Source organism: Myotis yumanensis, unplaced genomic scaffold (assembly GCF_028538775.1).
Source record: "Myotis yumanensis isolate MYYU_CA2020_CCGP unplaced genomic scaffold, mMyoYum1.0.hap1 SCAF_10, whole genome shotgun sequence".
NCBI lineage: Eukaryota > Metazoa > Chordata > Mammalia > Chiroptera > Vespertilionidae > Myotis > Myotis yumanensis.
Genome location: NW_027223761.1, coordinates 27,581,700 through 27,604,018, shown reverse-complemented (window position 1 = coordinate 27,604,018; position 22,319 = coordinate 27,581,700). Strand labels below are relative to the sequence as shown.

Sequence of the window (22,319 nt, the reverse complement as noted above, 5' to 3'; positions counted from 1 at the left end):
CACATCAAGGTCAGGTTTATTTTCTATTTAGTTTAACATAACTCACTTTATAGAGTGTGATACATACATGGGATGTCAAATACCACAAAATCATGTGAGTATTGTCATTCAGAAAAAATATTTATTGAGAATAACCATTGCATTAGCACAGTCTTTGGGAATATGGGAGTGAAAGAGGTAAGATCTCATTCTTAAGGAATTTATGACCAGAAATATTATGAATTGCAAGAGCATATCTTAATGGCACTGAATGTTATCATGTCAGAATAAGCCCTTAATAACATCAGCTACTAATGCTTACATCAAAAAAATAGCAACTAAAACAATCTTTAAAAATAGTTTTAAGTGTTTTAGCAATATGCTTTTCCCCCAGATGATAGCAGGAATGGCATATGGTAGAAACCAAAATGTGGCAGTTGTAGGCTTTTAGGAGAACAGTGGAACGCACTCTGTGCCATTTTTTGTTAGATGAGGATAACACCTGCTCTGTTGACTTCATCAGTTACTGTAAGCAGCAAATGTTATTGATGCCATAAAGAACAGCACCACACAAGGTTTACTCTTTCATGACTAAAAGTGTTTAAGATTTGCCTATTTCTCCTAAAGTAGATCACATTATTGAAGAAATGACTAGTCTTAGACAGACAGAATTGGAGTTCTTGAAGATTAAGCAGAGTGTCTCTTTCTCTCTTTCTCTCTCTCTCTCTCTCTCTCTCTCTCTCTCTTTCTCTCTGTCATTTTTTCAGTGTATCTTTATAATTCCAGGAAAGAGGGGCACATAAAAATTAGCCAAGTGGTATTTGCAAAAGAGGATGACAGTGACTCATTGTTCCTTAGGGTACAGTGCACTCTGTGTTTGGACACAATGGTGGGGATCAATTATTCTTATTTTAACAGAAGTGATGAGAAATTGCTTTTTTATATTGGCACTAGAGGCCCGATGCATGAAATTCATGCAAGGGTAGGCCCTCACAGCCTCCCTGGCTGCTGCCTGGGCCCTTGTAGCAGCCCAGGCTTCGTCCAGAAGATCATCCGGAAGGTTGTTCCACTGTTCGGTTTGCATATCACGCCTTTATTATTATAGATAATTATCTGGGTCATTTGGCAATGAAAACTGATATATAGTTAACAGTGGCATGTATAAAGAGCAGGATTTTTACATATTTTAAAAATAGATTCCAACTCCCTCGGATGTCAATCTGTCTCCACGATCTTTCTTGTGTGCATGAATCTTTTGTTCTCCTCTGCGCCCCCTCATTCTCTGTGTGGCTCATCAAGCCTACTCAAATACATCGCGCACTCTTTCCAAACCCTGTACTCTCTGTTCTATACTCCTTTTCTTGCCTGCTTTTCCCTGACCACCCCTCTATCCCCATTTCCTCTTGTCAAATTCCTGATGAGGGCCTTCCCCTAAACTAGTGATGTTCACACCTGCTTTGCAATGGGTTCCACTGAGTAGCTTTTCAAAAATACCTGCAGTGAAACATCACATCTGGGATTCTAGTTCAATTGATCTATTGTAGGATTTAGATGAAGGTCATTGTTTGTGTTAAGTCTCCAAATGATTAGGAAGAATATTCAGCTAATGTAGAGAATCACTGTTGTAGATTTTCTCTAATAATAAAAAAATGCCTCCCTCTTATATATCCCTACAGTTATATGTTTGTACCTCTTTTATGAAACTTACATATCAGGCTTGTCTTTTCCATCAGTTCTCAATAGCCCAGAGTGCAGTTTAGGCCTTTTGCTATCCTTTATAACCTTGTATTGAATTAAATTATATTGGTCATACAATTTGGGCATCAAAGAAGATTTTCAAATCCCAGTAAACCCCATTTTATTGGTCAGTAGCTAGTCTTATGGGACACAGCCCCTCTTGGCCTCCTAGTACTGCCTCCTCCACAGAACTGGATTGTGGGAAGCCAGTTCCCAGACACTGGAGCCTGCTCTCTGGTCCCTGTAACCAACTCAGTGAGGATTGTGTGGTCAGAGCAGCTGAGCAACTGGCATCAACATGCACAGCCACATAGACCAGCAAGGAGAGGGTACAAGGGAATGTGTTCGGAAGATGTCAGTTTTAACGTGTTGCTGTGTCGGGGTTGACTGAAATGGCCTGAGAAGAATTTGGTCCTGCTGTTCCTGCCCAGAGTGTGGTTCTCATAGGAGCGGAGATGAAAACGGCTGGAACCTGGAAATGCTCCCTGGCTAACCTCACTGAGGAGGTGGGCTGAGGGGCAATGAAACCTTAGAGGTAACAGTGAAGTATAGTGGAGAGGCAGGTGGTAAGTCCACATAGGTTCAAATCCCAACTCCGCCACATTCTAACTGAGGAGCATTTGGCAAGATATTTAACTTCTCTAAGCCTTCATGTCCTTACCGTAGAATAATTAAAGTAATAGGTGCTGGTGAAATGTTTCCTGCTATAAGTATTCTTTATGCAAATGTCCTGGCAAGTAGTAGGTACTAATAGTCAACATTGAACCCCCCTTCACCTCAGCTCCCTCATCTGTCAAATGAAGACAGGAACAGTAATAGTTATGAGAGCTAACACTGAGAGCTAACTTTGTGCCAGGCACTGCTCTAAGCAATTTACAAAAGTGTCATCCTCATAATTGCTCCAGCAGAATTGAGAGGATTAAATAAGCTAGCATGGGAAGAGCAGGTTCAGCACTTGCATTGTAAGTACCCCATAATGTTAGCCATCCTCACCAACTGAGCCCCCTGTGGTAGGAGCCTGACACTCTGCCAGGGAATTGCATGCATTATCTACTTGAATTCTCACAACTACCGTAGGAAGGAAGCCCCCTTACTATTTCCATTTTAAAGATGAGAAAAGGGCCCAAGGATTAAGATGACTTGTTCCAAATTCCAAAGCCCATAAATGGCACACATAGGCCATAAACTTGGTGTGTTTGATCTCAAAGCCTCTGCTTTTAATATGCTAATGGAAGTAAGATCAGTGATAAACCCACCACTAGAGTTATGTACCCTACTCTACATAGAGCAGCTGGAAGTCAATGAGATAAGGCAAGGATAGAATGAGAGAAAATGAATGTGGCCCAGATGGAGAGATACTCGATCCAGTCTGGTCTAAGAGCATTGGGGAGTTACTTTATCCACTGAACTCAGGGGCAGGGCTTTGGGGCTGGGGCAGGATGTCAAGGCAGCAGGTTCTTAACAGTTAATCCGATCTCACCTTAGCCTTGACAATAACATCACCTGGCTATCCGCTGATGTCAGTACCTTCCCTGCACAGCGGGTGATATAAATCCAGAGTAGAAAAGGGACAGTGGTCATGAGCACACGTTGCAGATGTCCCATGAGACCCTCTAGGAGCCTTCTGCTCCCCTTCAAGTGCAGCCATACATACATGCACCTGGAGATGTTCAGCATGTAGGATAAACTGGATATATTCTGGGACTTCTAAGGGAGGGTCAATGTACACTCTCAAGTTCGGTGGTAAACACTTCACAAAATGATACCGGAAAGAGTTCATTGCTCTAAACTCAGTCACAAACCCACGGTTCTTGTTCACCCTCAGCCTGTCCAGCTGACACAGACTGGCCTGTGGGCTATTCTCCACTTGAACTTTAGACCTAAAACTACACATTTTGGGGACTTATTCTAACAGAACATTAAACAACTATAGAGTCTATTCTGTAGGCCACGCCCAGCCCTGTTTAGTAAATTTCCAATGACAATTTCCCTGTTGTTCAAACATCTTTTGAATGGCAGTCATGCTCAGCCCTGGAGCAGAGGGAACAGGTTTGGCCTTGGAAGCAGTGCTCCTGTGTGGGGAGCTAAGAGACCTCGGGTCTAGTCCCGGTGACACTAACGTGGGTGATAACGAAGAAGAGGAGAATTAGAACACTATTAAAACAAAACTCTTCATAATCATCATGGTGTTGTTATATGTATTTTATCCATAAAAATAAATCTGTGGTCTTACCCCTAATCTAGATGGTATGGAGGATGCAGAGAATTCATCCCTCAGGGAGTGTAAAACGCCAAGTTGGAGACAAAAATCAACATGCACATACTGACCAGTAGCACTCTGATATGATTGTAATTAACTGTGAAACTGTCAACCTTGTAAAATATGTAGGTAATTAGGGAAGAGAGAGAACTAAAGAGCAGTCTTTCCAGATTGCATGGGGATTATACCTGAAGGATGGGAGGGTTTAGGTATATAATAGTTATAAAAATAAATGCTAATGATAGCTAAGAAAAAAACAATTACTTCATGTTCTAGGCACTCTTCTAAGAGTTGTGCACTTTCTAACTCCTTTTATCCTCAGAACAAAGCAACCAGGTGGGAGCTGTTATAATATCTGTTTATGGGGCAAAGACAATGAGGCAGGGAAATGTCCAGTATATCAGGCGTGATCATGTAGATTTCTTCTTCCAGGAAATGGTATTCAACATCCTTCCTAAGGACTGTAGACATGTTTACGATTTTTGAAATATTAAGCAACAGGAATATTTCTTTCTTTATTACCTGCTCAGGGCTTGCTGTCCCAGTGATAATACAAGAGCCTCCGTGTGAGATAGGTAGCCAATAAGGAGAAACATCCGGTGGCACAGCCATGTGTGAAAGAGCCGTGTATCTTTCCATTCCCACAAATGCCTCAGCTGGTTGTTTATTAACTGGAGATAACTTATGAAAGGATTAAATTAAGGTGTAAACAGTGATGATTATTCAGCTAATTGCCTCATTTTCTACTTCATTGTATTCTTGTACATACACCCTAGTACAAAGTGCTTGATCTCTTTATTTAGTTTATTGTGTGTGTGTGTGTGTGTGTGTGTGTGTGTGTGTGCACAGAGGAATTCAAGTTTTGCTTCATGCCCGTGCCTTCTGGGGCGACCCCATACCTGAACAAATGACCTAGATTGATGGCCATCTAAGAGGTCACTTGAGTGCATCAGCATGTTCCCTGGGAAAAGCAGCCTCATGATGATGGGAATGTCTAATATTGCTACAGGATGATGTCCAGTCACCATCATGGGGATCAAAAGCTTATGAGTCAAAAAGACAAGCATACCTGGCAGGCAGGTGAGGAAGCTAGCTCACCTGTGCTCCGCAGCTGAGGTCTGAGTGGTCACTGCCTTCTGTCCCCAGCTGCAGGGAACTAAGAAGCACAGCTCTGCACTGCAGGCCACATATTTTTGAGTGGAGTCTGGCTTCTGCTTGGCAGAGAGAGAGAGCAACAACAGAGTGATTTTGACTAATTGAAGCCTGTTCTTTGCCTTATAGTTGGCATCAGTGGTAAAAGCCCAGCTGGGGCAGTGACTCCAACAGAGCACTTATTAAACTCTGGATCTTAGGACACTAATGCTGGGGTATTTTTCAACAATGGGTTCTATGAGGAAATATGTGTGGGATATTCTAAATTAATGGAATTTAGCTAGTTTATTAACTGCAGTTTCAGAGCCTTTAGGATGCATTGTTAGTATCCCAAATTTATTGGGCTTAAAAACCCTTTTTTTCTGGCGGGCACCTTTTGGACTTGGCACTCTACAACATACACTAACTGAAAACTTATGAATGAATAGAGCCTACTCTAGGGATTTCTAGGAAACCTTCTTTGTTCAGTATTATGGAATTATGAGCTGCTCAAAAGACGTGTTGCGTGTGCTTTTCTGCAACAAAAAGTTATTAAGCACACTACTTGTCCTTTCATTGCCAGCAATTTTTACAATACCATTTCATTTTGGTGTAAGGAACTTATTAACATGGGAATTTTTATCTATTACTTTCATTTTTTCTCTAATTATTAAAAAATGTAATCCACTCAGCTCTACCATACTGTACTGAGTGATTTTTCTAAAGGCTTTTTCGGTATGAATAGCTGCTTTGTCTCTAAGCTAAATGGTGTAGGTCCCCATGTTTTTGACTAACGTAGTTCTCTTTTGAATAGATATTTTGTCTCCTTTTCATTTGCCAGCCTACTCTCTAATTATTTAATAATATTTTGACGACTGCTCTCCTTTTCACTGTGGTAAGTGGAGACTTGGTAATGTTATATTTCAGGCCACGGCAACTCAGACGCAGTAATTGGAAGCCAGTTGCTTACTCAGACTCTAGGGGTGTAAGGGGGACTCATGACAGTTTTGTATTGTGGGAACAGGCCCCGTGGGAGTTCTGGGAAAAGGAAGCAAGAAGAGATGGGCGCTGTAGGAAGGCTTTATTGGAGGGGTGGACTGCACACTAGAGGAATAATGTGGCTGATACACAGGAAATGACTGACATTTTTCCCTAAAAGGTTCTTTGCATTGTGGTTATGGTTTGCTTTAAGGCCTCCTTTTCACTATGAACTTGACATTTTTGGAAAGATCAAGCAACAATAGTAGCACATTGATTTTTTTTTTTTCTGCACAGTGTCTTGAAGCATATACCCTGCAAAATCTTATTTATAGGTTTTAAATGACTTTATTCTTTAAATTTTTTCCTGAGTAGTTGGCAGTTACAACTGAGTGACAACAGAATGAGTAGGGTATTCCTAAAAAAAAAATAGTTGTCTGAACATTAGTGCCTGTGAACTCAGTGTTCTGTGGAGGTTAGGGCAGTAATTCTCAAAGTGTGATTCTCAGACCCTCAGCATCAGCATCCCTTGGGAAGTTGTTAGAAATGGACATTCTCTACCCCACCCCAGACCTACTGAATCAGCAAATATGAGGGTCAGGCTTGGAGATGTTTGTTTGTTTGTTGGTTGGTTGGTTGGTTATTTGGTTGTTGTTTTTTTCACAAGCCCCCTTCAGCTGATTCTATTGTGGACTCAAATTTGAAAACCACTTACTTGGGTTATTTAAAAGCCTTCAGAGGTGTCCATGAATGCCCTGTATATGTGTGCATATGCATCTTTGGGAGGAAGCAGAACCAATTGTCACTGGGATCTCAGAATGACACTGACCCCAATGATGCAGAAACTACTATTGAAATATCAGGATCCAGACTCTGTGTTTCCAGTCACAACTCTGACCTAATTTCTCCATGTTTTCCACCTAGGGATCTACAATTTGGTCTCAAGGGAGAGTTATCTGCTTTCTTGTTTCTGAGCGCTTCTTGGTAATGAATTCCATGTAGTTGTCAGCCTCCTGCCTCCTTGAAGCACAGTGTGAGCAAGTATTTCATTAGAGAGATGTCTGGCTTGGGTGTCTTAGAACCAAAACCCTGTCTCTGCAGCAACTCAAAGATCAGCATCTACAACATCTTTGAAATGAATATTGATTTGTTTGTTTTAGTTGAGATTACTCATGTTGCTCTGAAATATTTACCTGTGGGTTTATGAGTAGGGGATTTTAACCTGCTGTACTCAGACCAAACAAAGCACTCTGAGCATAAAGTCATCGTTCACTTGTTCAGCGAGCATTTATTGAGAGGTTCTGGTCTGTGCTCGTCGATGTGGGAGCCTAAGACACACAGAGAAGAATATCCTTCCAGTCTAGAATGGGGCGAGAGGAGGTAGGGCAGGTGGAGCTGTAGAGTAGCTACATACATAAATAAATAAAACTAAAAGACTTTAAGAAAAAAGTGACTACCTCCTCTTGGAGTTGGGGCCTGTGGGGATGGCAATGTGTCTGAGACTCTTTCACTGAAAATATATTTTCACTGAGTCTATTGGATGAGAAGAAAAGCAGGCATTAAAGTAAGCATTTCAGGCAGGAATAGCACTAGGATTGAACAGAGTCAGGAAGGAAATCAAAATGTGCCCCAGGGATGGCGAGACTTCAGTGGAGATGAAGTTCCTGATATACTAGTGCATGGTGTGTTGTGGGTGGGGAGCGACAAAAAAGAACCCTGAATATGGAAATAGAGACCAGGTTATAAAGATTCCTGTATTCTAGGATGAGTTGAAAGTTGTGAATCCTATTTCATAATATTAGTGTTTCTCAATGTTGTTGAAACATTTATTTTGTTGTAAAAACATGTTGGTACTTTTATATATATGTGTGTGTGAAGCTATTTTAGTATAAAATATAACTCTATAGATATAGTAGTGTTTCTGACAAAATTTCCTACCCTCTGCTTATATTGATGTGATTTTCTATATACCTGTGCAAATTTGTTCTCTGATTCCTTTTGCTTGAAATGCCTTTCCTAAAAAATTAAAAGGGAAGCCATTAAAATTAGCCAGATATTGACTGTGATCATCATTAAGAAACTAGTATGTGCTAACAATTTGTCCTATAGTTCTCATAACAGCTATTTGTTATGATCCCCCATTTTATAGATGCATAAACTTGAAAAACAGTACAGTCTGAATTTTCTTTTGCCACCCAGCTGAGAAATTGTGATATGACTTACTAAAGCCATTAGTGGGGACACATATAAGTAAAATATGGGTTCCAATATAAGTTTCTGCCAATCCCTAGATACATGACCTTGTAGCAACTCAGACTAGGCCATTTTCCTGCTAAAAAATCTTTGAGATAATGAGGTTCCCATTAAGATTTATTTGTAGCTCCTCGGTCTTCTCTGTAGGGACTGCCCTTCTTGGCTGTGGTAGTCCCAATTATTGTTCTTGATCAATGCCATAACTCTCCTTACCCGGGGATAGTTTCTGGAAGAGGTTTGTCACTTCCTGGAAGTCAGGGGCCAAAATGAAGTGGTGAAAAGAAACAATAAATAACAGCCATGGAAGGTCTTTGAATTCTTGGGGATTGTAATGTGACCCTCTTGTTATTTTCATTGAGACGTGATTTTAGAATTGCACCTCTAACAGTGTTTTTCCACCTTCGCTTTCTGCATAGGTTGCAGGGTGTTTCTGGTAGTAAATGAAATTCCTTGGTGACCTCTGTGTGCCTAAAACCTTTCCTCGGTGTGGGAGAGAGAAGAAATTATTTCTCATCTGACAACTTGCTTGAGAGAATGATTTGTCAAAACAGAGTTAGTTCTGCCCTAGCTGGTTTGGCTCAGTGGATTGAGCATCGGCCTGTGGACTCAAGGGTTTGATTCCGGTCAAAGGCACATGCCCAGGTTGTGAGCTCGATCCCCAGTAGGGGGCATGCAGGAGGCATCCGATCAGTGATTCTCTCTCATCATTGATGTTTCTATCTCTCTCCATCTCTCCCTTCTTCTCTGAAATAAATAAAAATGTATTTTTAAAAAACACCAGAGTTAGTTCTGGTTTCCCCCTGGCTGGACTCCCCCTGCATATTTGTCACTAAGGATTCCACTGCCCACACTGCAGTGCAGACCAGGAAACCACGCTGTTCCATGCCGGGCTTTTTCTCTTTGGCACCTGCTGGCAAATACTCGCTAAGAGAGACTGGGGATGTTTCCATAAATATGGAATGTCCGAGAAGGCTATTTAATTCTCAGAAAGCTCTTTGTTATCCTGAAGCTGGATTCTGCCATTCACCTCTACCCTGCTCTTCATCTGTTACCACGTGTGTTCTAGCTCAGTCGTGTAAAGAAAACACTGAGGATCCAAAGATCAGGGTTCCTTCTTAAATCACAGCTCAACCAGATTCAAATTCAATACATGTTTCCCCATTTCTTAGTAGGTGAAATATACTGTAAGAGGAATGGTGAACCCTAGCTGGTTTGACTCAGTGGACAGAACATCACCCTGTAGACAGAAAGGTCCTGGGTTTGATTCCAGTCAAGGGCATGTACCTTGGCTGTAGGCTTGATCACCAGTCCTGGTTGGTGGCATGTGTAGGAGGCAACCTATTGATGTGTCTCTCACATTGATGTTTCTCTCTGTCTCTACCCCTCCCTTCCACTCTCTCTCTCTTAAAAAAAAAAGTGTGGTGGAGGACACAAAGATAAATAAACCAGAATATTACTTTTGAATGAATAAGAAAAATAGAAAAGTATGTTCACAGCTAAGTACACAAGGCAACATAAAGATATATAATAACAAAATAAAAGTAGGAGGGATAATTCTTTTCAGTTGAGGGTGACATTTTGTTAAAGAGATTAACAACACAATGAATATAACAATAGAATGTATATGGCCCAGGGTTAGGCATTGATTAGTTTATAAAAACATATCTGTTCTACTTCTCTGTGATACAGATGCAGTAATAATACAACCCCCTCCCACCTATCAGCAGCTATAAAAATGAATAAATCTAAAATCATTGGCATCAATACTGTAGCCTCTATGCAGTAAAATTCTCTTTGGATACCAAGTATTTCTATATTTATAGATTTTTAAAAATTTATTCTCTCCTTGGTCAGAATTGAATTGATTTTAAACAATTTTTTATCACTTAAGCATGATTTGTTCATGGCAGAAAGCAGACTAACGGTTAATTCAGAAGGCTGTTCTGCTTTTATTTTACTCTCATTTTCCTGACTAGAAGAAACCTTTTTCTCCATCTGCAGTAAAACACCTAAATGTGTACAGCCTGCAAGTAAAATGCAGTCAGTGACCAAGGCAAGTTCATGGAGGGTCAGCAAACTATATCCTTTCAATATGAGTCACATAATATGAGCCCAGGTCTACTGACTGAGGCTCATGAGAGAGGTGGAGTGTCAGCATTCTTGGCTTAGGCTACCCAAAGTACTGATCAAATCCTTGGAAATTTGTGTGGGAATTCAGAATTCAAGTGGCAATCCCCAGTTAGCAGGCAGCGGTGGGGTTGGCTGCATACACAGAGCTCAGGGCTAATGGTGCAGATTTGAAGATATCCTGAAGAGATGTGACCTTGGCATTCAGGAGATGAGTGATTTCTATGAGAGGGAAAGTGTACAGACCATACAAACAAGAACAAGAACAGCAGCTAATCAGTTTTGAGCCTTTATTGTAAGATACGCATGTACTTCCTGAAATTACCAGATTATCCCAGGGGGGATTTTTATCAACATTTTTCAGATGATAGGACCAATGCTTAGAGATATTAGGCAAGTTTTCCATGGTCATACAAACAATAAGTTGCAGGGATAGGACTGATGCAGTTGACTCATTTGTCCCCTTTGTCTGATTTTAGCTGTGAAAGTCATCTATCTCAGGGACACCCCCACCCCCTACAGCCCCAGGAAAACTGGAACAACAGGTCACATTAACTGGCACCCATAGCTGCTGGGTTCCAAACCCTAAGTTTTGAATTGGTATGTAATACTGCCTCCACTGAGGAGAAATGAACCCAGAACCAGAGATGGAACCTTAGGAAATGTTACTAACCTAAAAAATGGGAGAAGACTATCTGGCCCATACTTAAAGGATCATGTCTGTATTCTTTGCCCATTTTATCCCCAGTCCATAGCACAATGTCTAAGACTGAGTAGATGTTCAATAAACATATGTGTAATTAGTTAATTGACTGGTGATTGGTTACTAGTGACTGGATGAATGAAGAAATAAGAGGATAAATAGGGCAGTATTATATCCTGGAAGGGTCAAGAAGCCAGCTCTTAGACTGAAATAATTAATAACAATATCTGTTAAGTGATGGGTGCTGACTGTGCAAACTAATGGTCATGAGAACCTTCAGTATTTGGGCTTTGAAGAGAGGGTCACAAATCCATGTGGGTAACTGCTGTAGACACTGGAAATAAGACCTGCATCTAGGGAGTGGATCAGATAAGAGTGAGCCCAAGCCTGGCCAGTGTGGCTCAGTAGTTGAACATCGACCTATGAACCAGGTTGTCATGGTTCGATTCCCGGTCAGGGCACATGCCTGAGTTTCGGGCTCCATCCTCAATTGGGGGGCGGGACATGCAGGAGGCAGTTGATCAATGATTCTCATTGTTGATGTTTCTATCGCTCTCTCCCTTTCCCTTCCTCTCTGAAATCAGCAAAAATATATATTTAAAAAAGAGTGAGCCTAAGCAAGGTGTTTTTTTTTCTTTGCCCAAGAAAGTCTACTTAGTTAAAGGAAAAGGGGATGACTCACTGGAGAATAACAAAATTACACACTGGGCAATAAGAGGAAGGCCACAGGACAGGGTTCCTTCCTACTCCAGAGAGACTAGAGGCAGTAACTGTAGAGTCAACACTGGAGGGGTATTGGACCTTCCTCCTGAGAGATACATAATAGCATCTCAAGTAGATGAAGCTGTAGTTCATTAATCTTTCAGGCTTTGCCTTTTCAGGCAGAACTCCTCAGTGTCATTAAAGCAAGATGAGTTTGAGCCCCTCACTTTGCTGGTAAGTCTCTTCTGATGTATCCAAAGTGTGTCAGCCCACTCCTAATAGTCTGTTCTCTAAAAGGCTCTCTAAAAGGCTCGTAAGACATTCAAGTGGGGTAAGACTTGCACACATAGAGCTCAGCTATCACCTCTCTTGTTCTGACCTGAAACATACTCTGCAGCTTGAAATTTCATTAGCCTTGCATTTTGCAAGCCCCGTCAGACCTCAGATTTCTCTACTGTTTCTTTCACTTCACTTTGCTCATGTGCAGCCTGTATATATTTTTTTCTGTAATTTTCTCTCTGCCAGTAAAGGAAACAGTACTGATCCTGCTTTAACTGTGGGAGAGGCCTCTGTGCTCTGTCTTATTTATCATTTCTAAGCCCCCCAGCTCTGTGCTCACTTCTAAGCTACTAATGTCTGATAATGCTTTCCAAGTCAGAACACACAGCTGTGTAGTCAAACCCCAAGTTCAATTTTGTTTTCTGACACATCACCTGTTTTGAGTTTGAAAGTAAAACTAGATTGTTGTGAAAAGTACTCAAGAGAAAGAAAAGGGGGTAATCAAAAAGTTCTCTCCTTTGACCTAACCGCTAACAAACCACTTGGAGGACAAATGTTTCTCTGGATCTCTGAAATGAACTCATAGAAGTTTCAGCTCCTGAGGCAGGTACCATTACAGTGGTTATGTTATTCAAACTTCTGCAAAGCCACTTTTTTTTTTTTCTAGAAGGGTGGGAAGATTGTTTGGGGCTAGGCTGGGCTTGGTTTACTTGCTGCTGGTATAAATAGCTCTGAATTGTATTTTCTTACATGCTCAAGTAATCTAAAAACCTCAAATTAAAGAACAAAGCAGATCGACTAGTCTTAGGCACAAGCAGACTTTTTTAAAAGCAAAATTGAGTACAATGATAGCTTTCAGAAATTGTGAAAATGTCAATGCAAGAAAATTAACTCTAATGTAAGCTTAGTAGTGGAATTTTATTGAAAGAAACTTTATCTGAGCATGGACCATTTAAATAGGGAATGTACAAAGTGAAAAACAAGAAAATTACAGAAGCCATGACTTACAATAAGAAAAAAAAACAAGTATACTTTAATGATTATAGATTTGAGTGTGGAATATCTTGCCTGATTTTTGTTTCATCACCCCTTTGTCATTGGTCTGATGATGTGGGTAAATATCATGGGTGAATGTCTTTGTGTTTGCTCAGCAGAGAACAGTTGCTATATGTAAATAGGGTGCCTCCTCCATTTGGATGCCTTGGGACATGTATAATAGATTAAGTTAGTTTTGTGCAGAGCAAACAGGTCTGTATTACCAAGAATATGAATAATGACAGTTTCCATAATTGCTAACATCTGGCTTTCCATAAATCTGTTAAATTGCATGGAAGCAGAATGAGATTTCTGTGTCATAAGTACAGCAATTACATGGAGCTCTGTAGGCAATGTGGTCTTATATTCAAGTCTGAAATCCTTTGATTCTGGAACGACAAAGGCAAATCCAGGTTTTGCACTTCGTTTTTAGTGCTCACACTAGGCGTGTTCATCTTTATGCTCAGGTGTCTTAATTTATGAGAGGAAAACACTGCCAATATGTGTGCAACTTTGTGATGCAAAATGTTGAGAAAGCATACTATAGTTGGGCATTAAATGCCACTTTAGAGATTTTAGAGGAGACCATAAATTAAATATCCTTCTGTAGCCACTGTTTGCGGATCTGTTTAAATTATTCTCCCAGACAATTTAGTGATTTGTTAATGGGCCTTCCTCTGTATTTATATTCAAACATTTGACAAGAAACTGGGATGGGAGGGAGGAGGGTAAGTTGCCTTGCTATTTGAGTGTGTTCCTATTTTGCTGTGTTTATCATACTTTGAACCAAACCCAAGGACTTTTCCACACAAAAACTTCACAATTAAATGTATTCCCTAAAGAAGAGGGTTGTGGTTATGTCTTAGGCTTAGTGAACAACCCAGAGAATGAATTTTGGCAAAGTAGGCTCTATAATAGTGTCAGCCTGTAAATTTCTTGAATTTAAGTAATTTAAATAAATACACCAAACATCCTCAGTGTATTACATCGTAGTTGGCACTGAGGAGAGAAAAACGAAAATATTTAGTCTCTGCACTCAATGAGCTTACTAGTTATCTAGGGAGGTGGGTATATTAAACATGTAACTCCTGAGAGATGAATGCAGGAACAGCATGGTATATGAAGTACAGAGAAAGCAAAATGTGAATAGTGACTGTCTTGCAGAATGAGGGGTGGTGATATCTGATAACAATTTTGATGAATACATGGTAGTTAAGATAGCACGGGAAGGGAAGTGCTTACCTTTTCAATGAATTGCTTATACTCCACCCCATTGCAAATGGGCTGAGAAAGAGTAGAGTTAGGAAAGGGAGGAGTACTCAAATAAGAAAAGGCATGTTCTAAGTCACAGACTGAGGAAACAAGATGGTCTGTGTATCACCTATGGCTTTCGAGTGGAAAGGGAGAAAGGCAGAAGGTAACTATCAAAGTGTAAGATTGGGTCTTATAGGATTTGCTGGGAGTTTGAACATTTTATTCTAAGCACCAGAGAACCACTGAGAGGTGCTCAGCAAAGGAGTGACATGGACACATTTGCTTTTAGAACAAACACCACTCCCATGTGGAAAGTGTTTAGAGCAATGATCCTCATCTGGCTGAACAGAGCCAAGATGTCTGCATGCTACTTTATATCAATTAAATCATTCTATAGTAGTGGGAACTGTCCACCAGTACTTTTTCAAGGTTCACTAAATTCTTTTGATTGGGCCCACAATTTAAACTCCAAGAATAAGAGTGAGAAGTGACTAAAGTCAGGGAGACCAGAAAGAAGGCTAATGAAATAGTCCCAGTGATAAGAATGTTGATCTGAGCAAACACAGAGTTTGAGAAAATCTGAATTTTATTTGTTATAATTATGTATGTAATGAGCCATTGGTCTAGCTATCAATTTACTCTCTATCTATATCTCCTAAACATATAAACTCAACTATAAATGTGATGAGAGAAGTATAAGATTGAATAATTTAATTGTTTCTTTCAGCAAAAACTGGGGAGTCAGAATAATGCAAATGGATCACTTTAGTATTATTCCACTTAATGCCATTACAGTTGGGAATTCAGATGTGAATGGTTAATATGAATTTGTTTCATATTGTGAGATACTTAGCTGAGGAGGTGGGGCTTGAATTTTGTCTAAAATATTTATATTCAATAAATCAAATCCAAAGATTTAGTCAGACTTTATTATGTTATCTACATTTTTATTTTCAAACAACCTTAGATTAAATGGATATGGTTTTATACAAGAGATAAATGGGGGTCAAAGAGGCTCGATAATATGATCAAGAACACATAGTGTGATATGTCAAATGACTTGTACATAGTATGCACTCAATTAAATGAAAGATCTTGCTTTCAAATATGACTCCCACACTTTTAGTTAGGAGGATTTGGAGTAGTGGAAGATGAGAGAGGTTTTAGGCAGGAACATCATCTAGTAAAATGCTTTGGCAATGATGTGGGCATGACCAGGAACAATGAGGAGTAATTGCAGTCTGATTATAGTTAACCTGGAATCTAGGCATCTTAATTTAGGATTATCTCCATAGTTTTCAAAGAAGAAATCATTATTCATCAACTAAATGTCTTGACTGAGGCTGCAGTTGGTGGGACAAAATAAAAAACTAAACCCCAGAATGAATTAGCTTCTAGAAATATTATTGGAATTCCTTAACATCTTCTACTTTGTACCTGTGCTGTGAAGCCAAGTATTATACCAATACAGTGCTTGCCTTCAGGCAGAAAAGATAGGTCATGTCTCTCTCGTTATTTTTAAGTTACAGAAGTTTCAAAATTCTAGCAAACTTTGACTAATTGTATCATTCTCAAAATTTTAACTAAAAATACTAAGAAGATTCACATAAGATCTTATCCTTGAAAATGAGTTGCAATGTCCAGACGGTAAATCATTGAAAGTAGACAAACCAGAAAATATTACAGTACACTGAAAGGTGGCACAGACTTTTGGAGTGGGAAGAACTCTAGTGCACCTATCAGAAGCTCCAGGACACAATCCTTGCTCTGACGTGGACTAGCTGTGTGACCAGTTAGCCATCTCTGCACTTTAGTTTCTTCTTTTGTATCATGTAAATAACTCTTTCATCTTGCAATTAATTATATGGCATAATTCATGAGAAAAAGGTTTTGAAATACTTTGAAGCAATATATAAAAAGTGGTAGCAGTTAAATTATTTGATACTTTTGAGCATTTTATTGCTTTGAGCACTTTAGGGGAAAATGCCAACTGTTAGGTCTGATCAAATAATTGAATTGATACCCTCTCCCCTGGGAACTGACCTTTAGGCCACTTCACAAGGGATATTCCACTTGCTTAGACCACATTCCACTTGCAAAGACCGTAATCTCTCGCCTCTGGAGTTTCCAGAATCTGGACTTGCACAGAGAATTCTCTGCCCAGAAAAATCCTGCCTAGAGAACTTTTAAAACCTCTGACTTCCCATCTTTGGGGGTTGGTGCCATTTTGGTGCTCAGCCCATCTGCCATCCAGATGACCTAATACATTTATAACCCCTTACCACTTTGGCTTTGAGTGTCCCTCCTTTGGTGACCCTAACACCAATGACAATTTTTTTTTTTAGTTTAGCCCGTAATCAAGTGCTTGCAACCTTATACATATTTAATATGAAATTTGGGATGTAGAATAAGCTAATTTACATTGTTCTTATTCTAACTTGTGTTTCTCCTTATCGTCTCATGAGGACAATGTCTCATATGCAAAGAATCTTATGCATAGCAAACGTTTGGCAACAATTTGTTGGAATCGATGTTGTCATTTGGAGGATAATTGAAGGGCCTGACAGTAGACTGATCAGTGGAGTAGAATACTCTGATAGACAAATGACCAATGTCTTCCAATAGCATAAATAATGTCATACATAAGAAAAAGACTTTCCTTGGATGGTCTCAGAACTAGTACCAAGAAGTAAAAGCTACTGTTTAATATATTTCATTTCAATTTAAGGAAGACATTTGTAAGAGTAATTCAGTGATGGAATTGGTTACCTTGTGAGGTGATAGATTGCCTGCTGGGGCTGAACAACTCCCTGGATTATTGTTAAGGTCACCTGAGCTTTGAATGTGGGGAGGGCTGACTGGATTTATGTTTTTTTTCCATACCTGGATATCAATGAAACAAAAAGCAAAATAAATGTGTGTCTTTCATCACCATCAGCACCATACCCTACGGTAGCTCTGAGATGTTTTCTCATTTGGTAACATGCTGCTGGCCATTAGGATGGTGAGGCTTGATTAGGAAAGCTCCTCCCAAGAACTGTTCCCTCTTCTTTCATCCTTGGCCCCAGGATCTGCTTGAAGTCTACTGGTTCAGGGTTTCCCTAATTACCCACTTGTTCCTACTCAGGTGTAATTAATCTATTCACACCTTTGCTAAAAGACCCAATTCTCCATAGGGTGCATCTACACTGTTAAGGATGGTATAGTTCTTGAGACTATTCTAAAGTTAATACAGAGCTACTACCAGATAATTTAGTCATTGGAGTGCAATAGTTGCGAGTTTAAATCTCAGACCTGCCACTTATTAGCTAACTGACAGTGGGCATGATAATTAACTTCGGTGATGAACCTCAGCTCCATTATTTGCAAAATAGAGATAAGAACAGATCCTCCACCACAAAGCTGCCTGGCAGCATAAATGAGATTATGCATGCGAGCAGCTTGGCACAGTACCTTGCACAAGGTCAATGCTCAGTAATGTTAATTGATGTTATTGTAAGTGATTAGTATTTTCTAATAATTGGCTGGATTCGAAAGCTCTATGCTTTCTTTATTGCAGACATTGATGAATGTGCCTTACGAACCCATACCTGCTGGAACGATTCTGCCTGTATCAACCTGGCAGGGGGCTTCGACTGTCTCTGTCCCTCTGGGCCCTCCTGTTCCGGTGACTGCACCCACGGAGGAGTAGTGAAGCACAACGGGCAGGTGTGGACCCTGAAAGAAGATAGGTGTTCTGTCTGCTCCTGCAAGGTAAGATTGATGTATGCTGCAGAACGTGTGATGGTACTTTTTTCTCTTCCTCCCCACCGCTTCCTCCAGCCTCTTGACCCATGGGCGTCCTGTGGTTCCTGAAAAGGCTTCTCCTGTTCTAATCCACCCAACAGCTAATGATGATGCTGGGTGGCAGGCGTACCTGCTCTTAAGGGAAAGTGAGGTGTGAGCTGGAGAAGGGGCTGCAGGGCCGAGAAGACAGTTAATCCTCCCACTGAGGGCCTGCAGTGCCTTTCAGGTTGGTCGGCCGAGAGCTTTAATGAGCCCTCATCCTGCACTTATACAAATTTGCTAATTAGAATTAGTCTTTGCCTGAAATGATCACCCGTATGAACTTGCTCCCTTCTGTTGGTGACATTATCCAGAAAAGCAAGGCTCAGAGACGTGCCTCCAGTGATCAGAGACAGGCCCGACCTCCATGCTGAACAAATGATAATGATAATATGGAAGCCTCCTCTTAAATGATACATTCTTTGTTGTTCTCAGCGCCAGGCTGCTCCTTACATTAAGTTGTTCGGAAGTGACTTTAATGCTTATAGAAACAAAATTCTGTCATCAAATGGTTTTGCTTTATGCTTTTGCAAAATGGACCTATCAAGTGTTTGATTTCCTTGTGCGTTATTTCAGTTTTTGTTGATCTTGCCGATTCAGTTTCCTTTGCTGTAGCTCTTGCATTGTATAGTTATGTCTTTTGGGATGAGGCTGTTTAATCTTGGGCTTTATGAGCATGGGAACCACGAGAAATTACTTGCTGAGTAGCCTCAGAGAGCTGGTCTCCTGAGAGATTCCAACTGCTCCCTAGAAACAGTTTTAAAAGACCTTGAAAAGCTGTAATTCTTTTACCTGCCTTCTAATCGGTTATACCTCCAAGAGACCTGGGACACCTACTTAGGAGAGCTATACCTATTATCAGGTCTTTAGGTCGTTACCCACAACACCCATTTTTCCGCTTATTAATAAACCTAGTTTAGTACATTCAAACTTAGGTCTACTGCCCCCACTTATGGAGCACCTCCCATGTTCCAAGCAATCCGTAATTTAAAAACAGTATCACGTTTAATATAGCTCAACTTTGAAAGATGAGGAAACTGAGTTTCTAAGTCACCGGGCAAATAATGTGTCCTGAATATCACAAGATATAAATGTTTAAGCTGGGACTTGAATTCCACTTGCTTGCCCCCAATTTCATAGTTTTCTCATCTTGCCTTATGTCCTATAACACTCTACAGATGATATGGTGATGTAATTGGCATATGTGAAACCTATTAAGCAATCAGTCAATCCAACTTGCCTGAGCTCAAACTCCCAATTCAGTACTAAATTAATGAATGTGTGGGACATTTTCCATTAAGAAGTTTTCAAGTTATTAAGTACAAATATTAAACCATGTGGCACGGATTCAAAGGGAAAACATTTTTAAGAGAAGAGAAGCTCATTGTGCATTGGACGAGTTGAGTAGGGCTTATGGAAGAGATTGGCACTTAGGTCTCCCTGCAAGCAAAATGTAGAAAATTTCCTATACTAGTTCTTTTCTAGAAAATATTCTTTTTCTGAACTGTAGAGGATGATCACAACCTGACCCCATCTTTATTTGACGCCCTCTAGATCCCCAGGCCCTGGAATCGGCAAAACATTTTAGTTGAATCTTGATTAGGGTAAAACTAACATTTCTTTTTCAGTTTTTGTTTTATGTAAGCCCATGATAAAGCATGGGACTTATCAATCATTTAAAGTTTTCCAAAGCTTCATTAACTGTGCTAACAACCCAACCAGCCTAAGTTGATTTATTCTAATTTTCACTTGTAGAGTTCCTTTTAAGTCTTAAGAGAATTAGACTGAAGTTGCCACAGGAGATAAACAGTATTTTTAATCTTATTTTGTTAATATAATGCCAGCGCCATCGCCACTGACTCCTTTATAAAGTACTAGGCAGATTTCTTTTCATACATATTTTTTCTTTCTAGTCGGATTTATTATTCATTAATAGTATATCTTTCAGGAGGTTGTGGAGGATAAAGAAAGTCTTATTTAATGAGCTGAATAAAGACCCTTAAATCAAATTCTATAAATAATCATCAAAAAAGAATTTATTTGTGACCCTTCTTGTTTGTTTTCAATATTTATAGTTGAAGGTGTTCCATTATGATTTTTTAAATTTTTTTTTCACTTACAGTTTATATGCAATACTATATTAGATTCAGGTATATAACGTAGTGATTAAACATTTATATAACTTATGAAGTGATTGCCCTGGCAAGTCTAGAACTCATCTGACACCATACGTAGTGATTACACTACTATTGAGTACTAGAGGCCTGGTGCATGAATTCATGCATGGGTGGGGTCCCTCTGAGTGGCCTGCAGGGATCGGGCTGAAACCCATAGTCCAATACTGCCTGCAGCTCCTACCTGCCTCACCCGCTCATCCAGGCCCCACTGTGCCTGCTGTGGGCTCAAACCTGCTCAAGCCCAATCAGTCCCATCAATTAGGAGCAGCTTATGCTGCTGCATCAGCGCTTGCCAGCCCTATGTCTGGCACCCTCCCAAGGGGAGTGGCCTGCAGGATGGGCTGAAACTGGCTCTCCAACATCTCCGGAGGGGTTTCGGATTGTGAGAGGGCACAGGCCAGGCTGAGGGACCCCACCGGTGCACGATTGGGCTGGGAAGGGACTGCAGGAGAGCTCCAGAATGTGTCCAGTCCATCTCGCTCAGTCCCAATTGGCCAGACGCCAGCAGCAAGCTAACCTACTGTTCCGAGCATCTGCCCCTTGGTAGTCAGTGCATATCATAGCGAGTGGTTGAGCACGTTAGCATATCATTAGCATATCATGCTTTGATTGATTGGTTGTTCTGCCGTTTGGTCTATTTGCATATTATCCTTTTATTATATAGGATACTCCCTGTGCTGTACTTTAAATCCCTGTGATTATCTTTATAACTGGCAATTTGTATTTCTTAATCCCTTCTCCTTTTTCATCTATCCTCCAAATTCCCTCCTATCAGACAACCATCTGTTTTGTTAGTTTATTTATATTCGTTTTTTTATTCCACAATAAGTAAAATAATATGTTATTTGTCTTTATCTGTCTGACTTAATAGCACAATACCCTCTAGGTCCATCCATGTTGTTGCAAATGGCAAATATTGACAAATATTTTTGTCCATTAAGTAGGTTGTTTGATGGAATCTTTGGCTGTGTAAAACTTTTTAGTTTCATATAGTCCTATTTGTTTATTTTCCTTTTGTTTCCCTTGCCCAAGGAAACATATCCAAAAAAATATTGCTAAGAGCAATGTCAAAGAGTGTACTGCCAATGTTCTCGTTTAGGAATTTTATGGTTTTGAGCCTTACATTTAAGTCTTTGGTCCACTTTGAGTTTATTCTTGTATATGGTATAAGAAAGTGATCCAGTTTTATTATTTTGCATGTATCTGTCCATTTTCTCAGCATCATTTATTGAAAAGACTGGCTTTACCCCATTGTATATTCTTGTTTCCTTTTTCATAGATTTATTGATCATATGGGCATGGGTTTATTTTCTGCCTTCTCTATTCTGCATTGACCCATGGGTCATTTTTTTTATGCCTTTCCTGTTCTGTTTTGACTACTACAGACTTGTAGTAGTTTGATATCAAATGGTGTGATACCTCCAACTTTGTCCTTTTTCCTGAAGATTGTTTTGAGTATTTAGTTTTTTTTATGGTTCCATATAATTTTTAGGATTATTTGTTCTACTTTTGTGAAAAATGGCATTAGTATTTTGACAGGGATTTTATTGAATCAGTATTGCTTTGGGAAGTATAGACATTTTAATTCTTCCTATTCATAAGTATAGTATACCCTTCCACTTATTTTATTCTTTTTCAATTTCTTTCTTCAGTGTCTTATAATTTTCTAAGTATACGTCTTTTACCACCTTGGTTAAATTTATTCTTAGGTATTTTATTTCTCTTGATACAATTGTAAATTGGATTGTTTTCTTAAAGTCTTTTTCTGATAATTGATTATTGGTGCATATAAATGCAACTGATTTCCAAATATTAATTTTGTGTCCTGCTATTTTACTGAATTCATTTATTCTAATATTTTTTGTGTGGATTCTTTAGG

At 39.7% G+C, this 22,319-nt stretch overlaps 1 protein-coding gene across 2 annotated transcripts in view; it reads left to right on the top strand.

The window, feature by feature from the left end:
- NELL1 (neural EGFL like 1) overlaps positions 1 to 22,319 on the top strand; it is a 683,273-nt gene that overhangs the window by 641,426 nt on the left and 19,528 nt on the right. For both annotated transcript variants that reach the window (XM_070428154.1, XM_070428155.1), the window contains one exon: positions 17,998 to 18,191. In XM_070428154.1, coding sequence (XP_070284255.1) covers positions 17,998 to 18,191 — 194 coding nt within the window. The remainder of the gene's footprint in view (positions 1 to 17,997; positions 18,192 to 22,319) is intronic.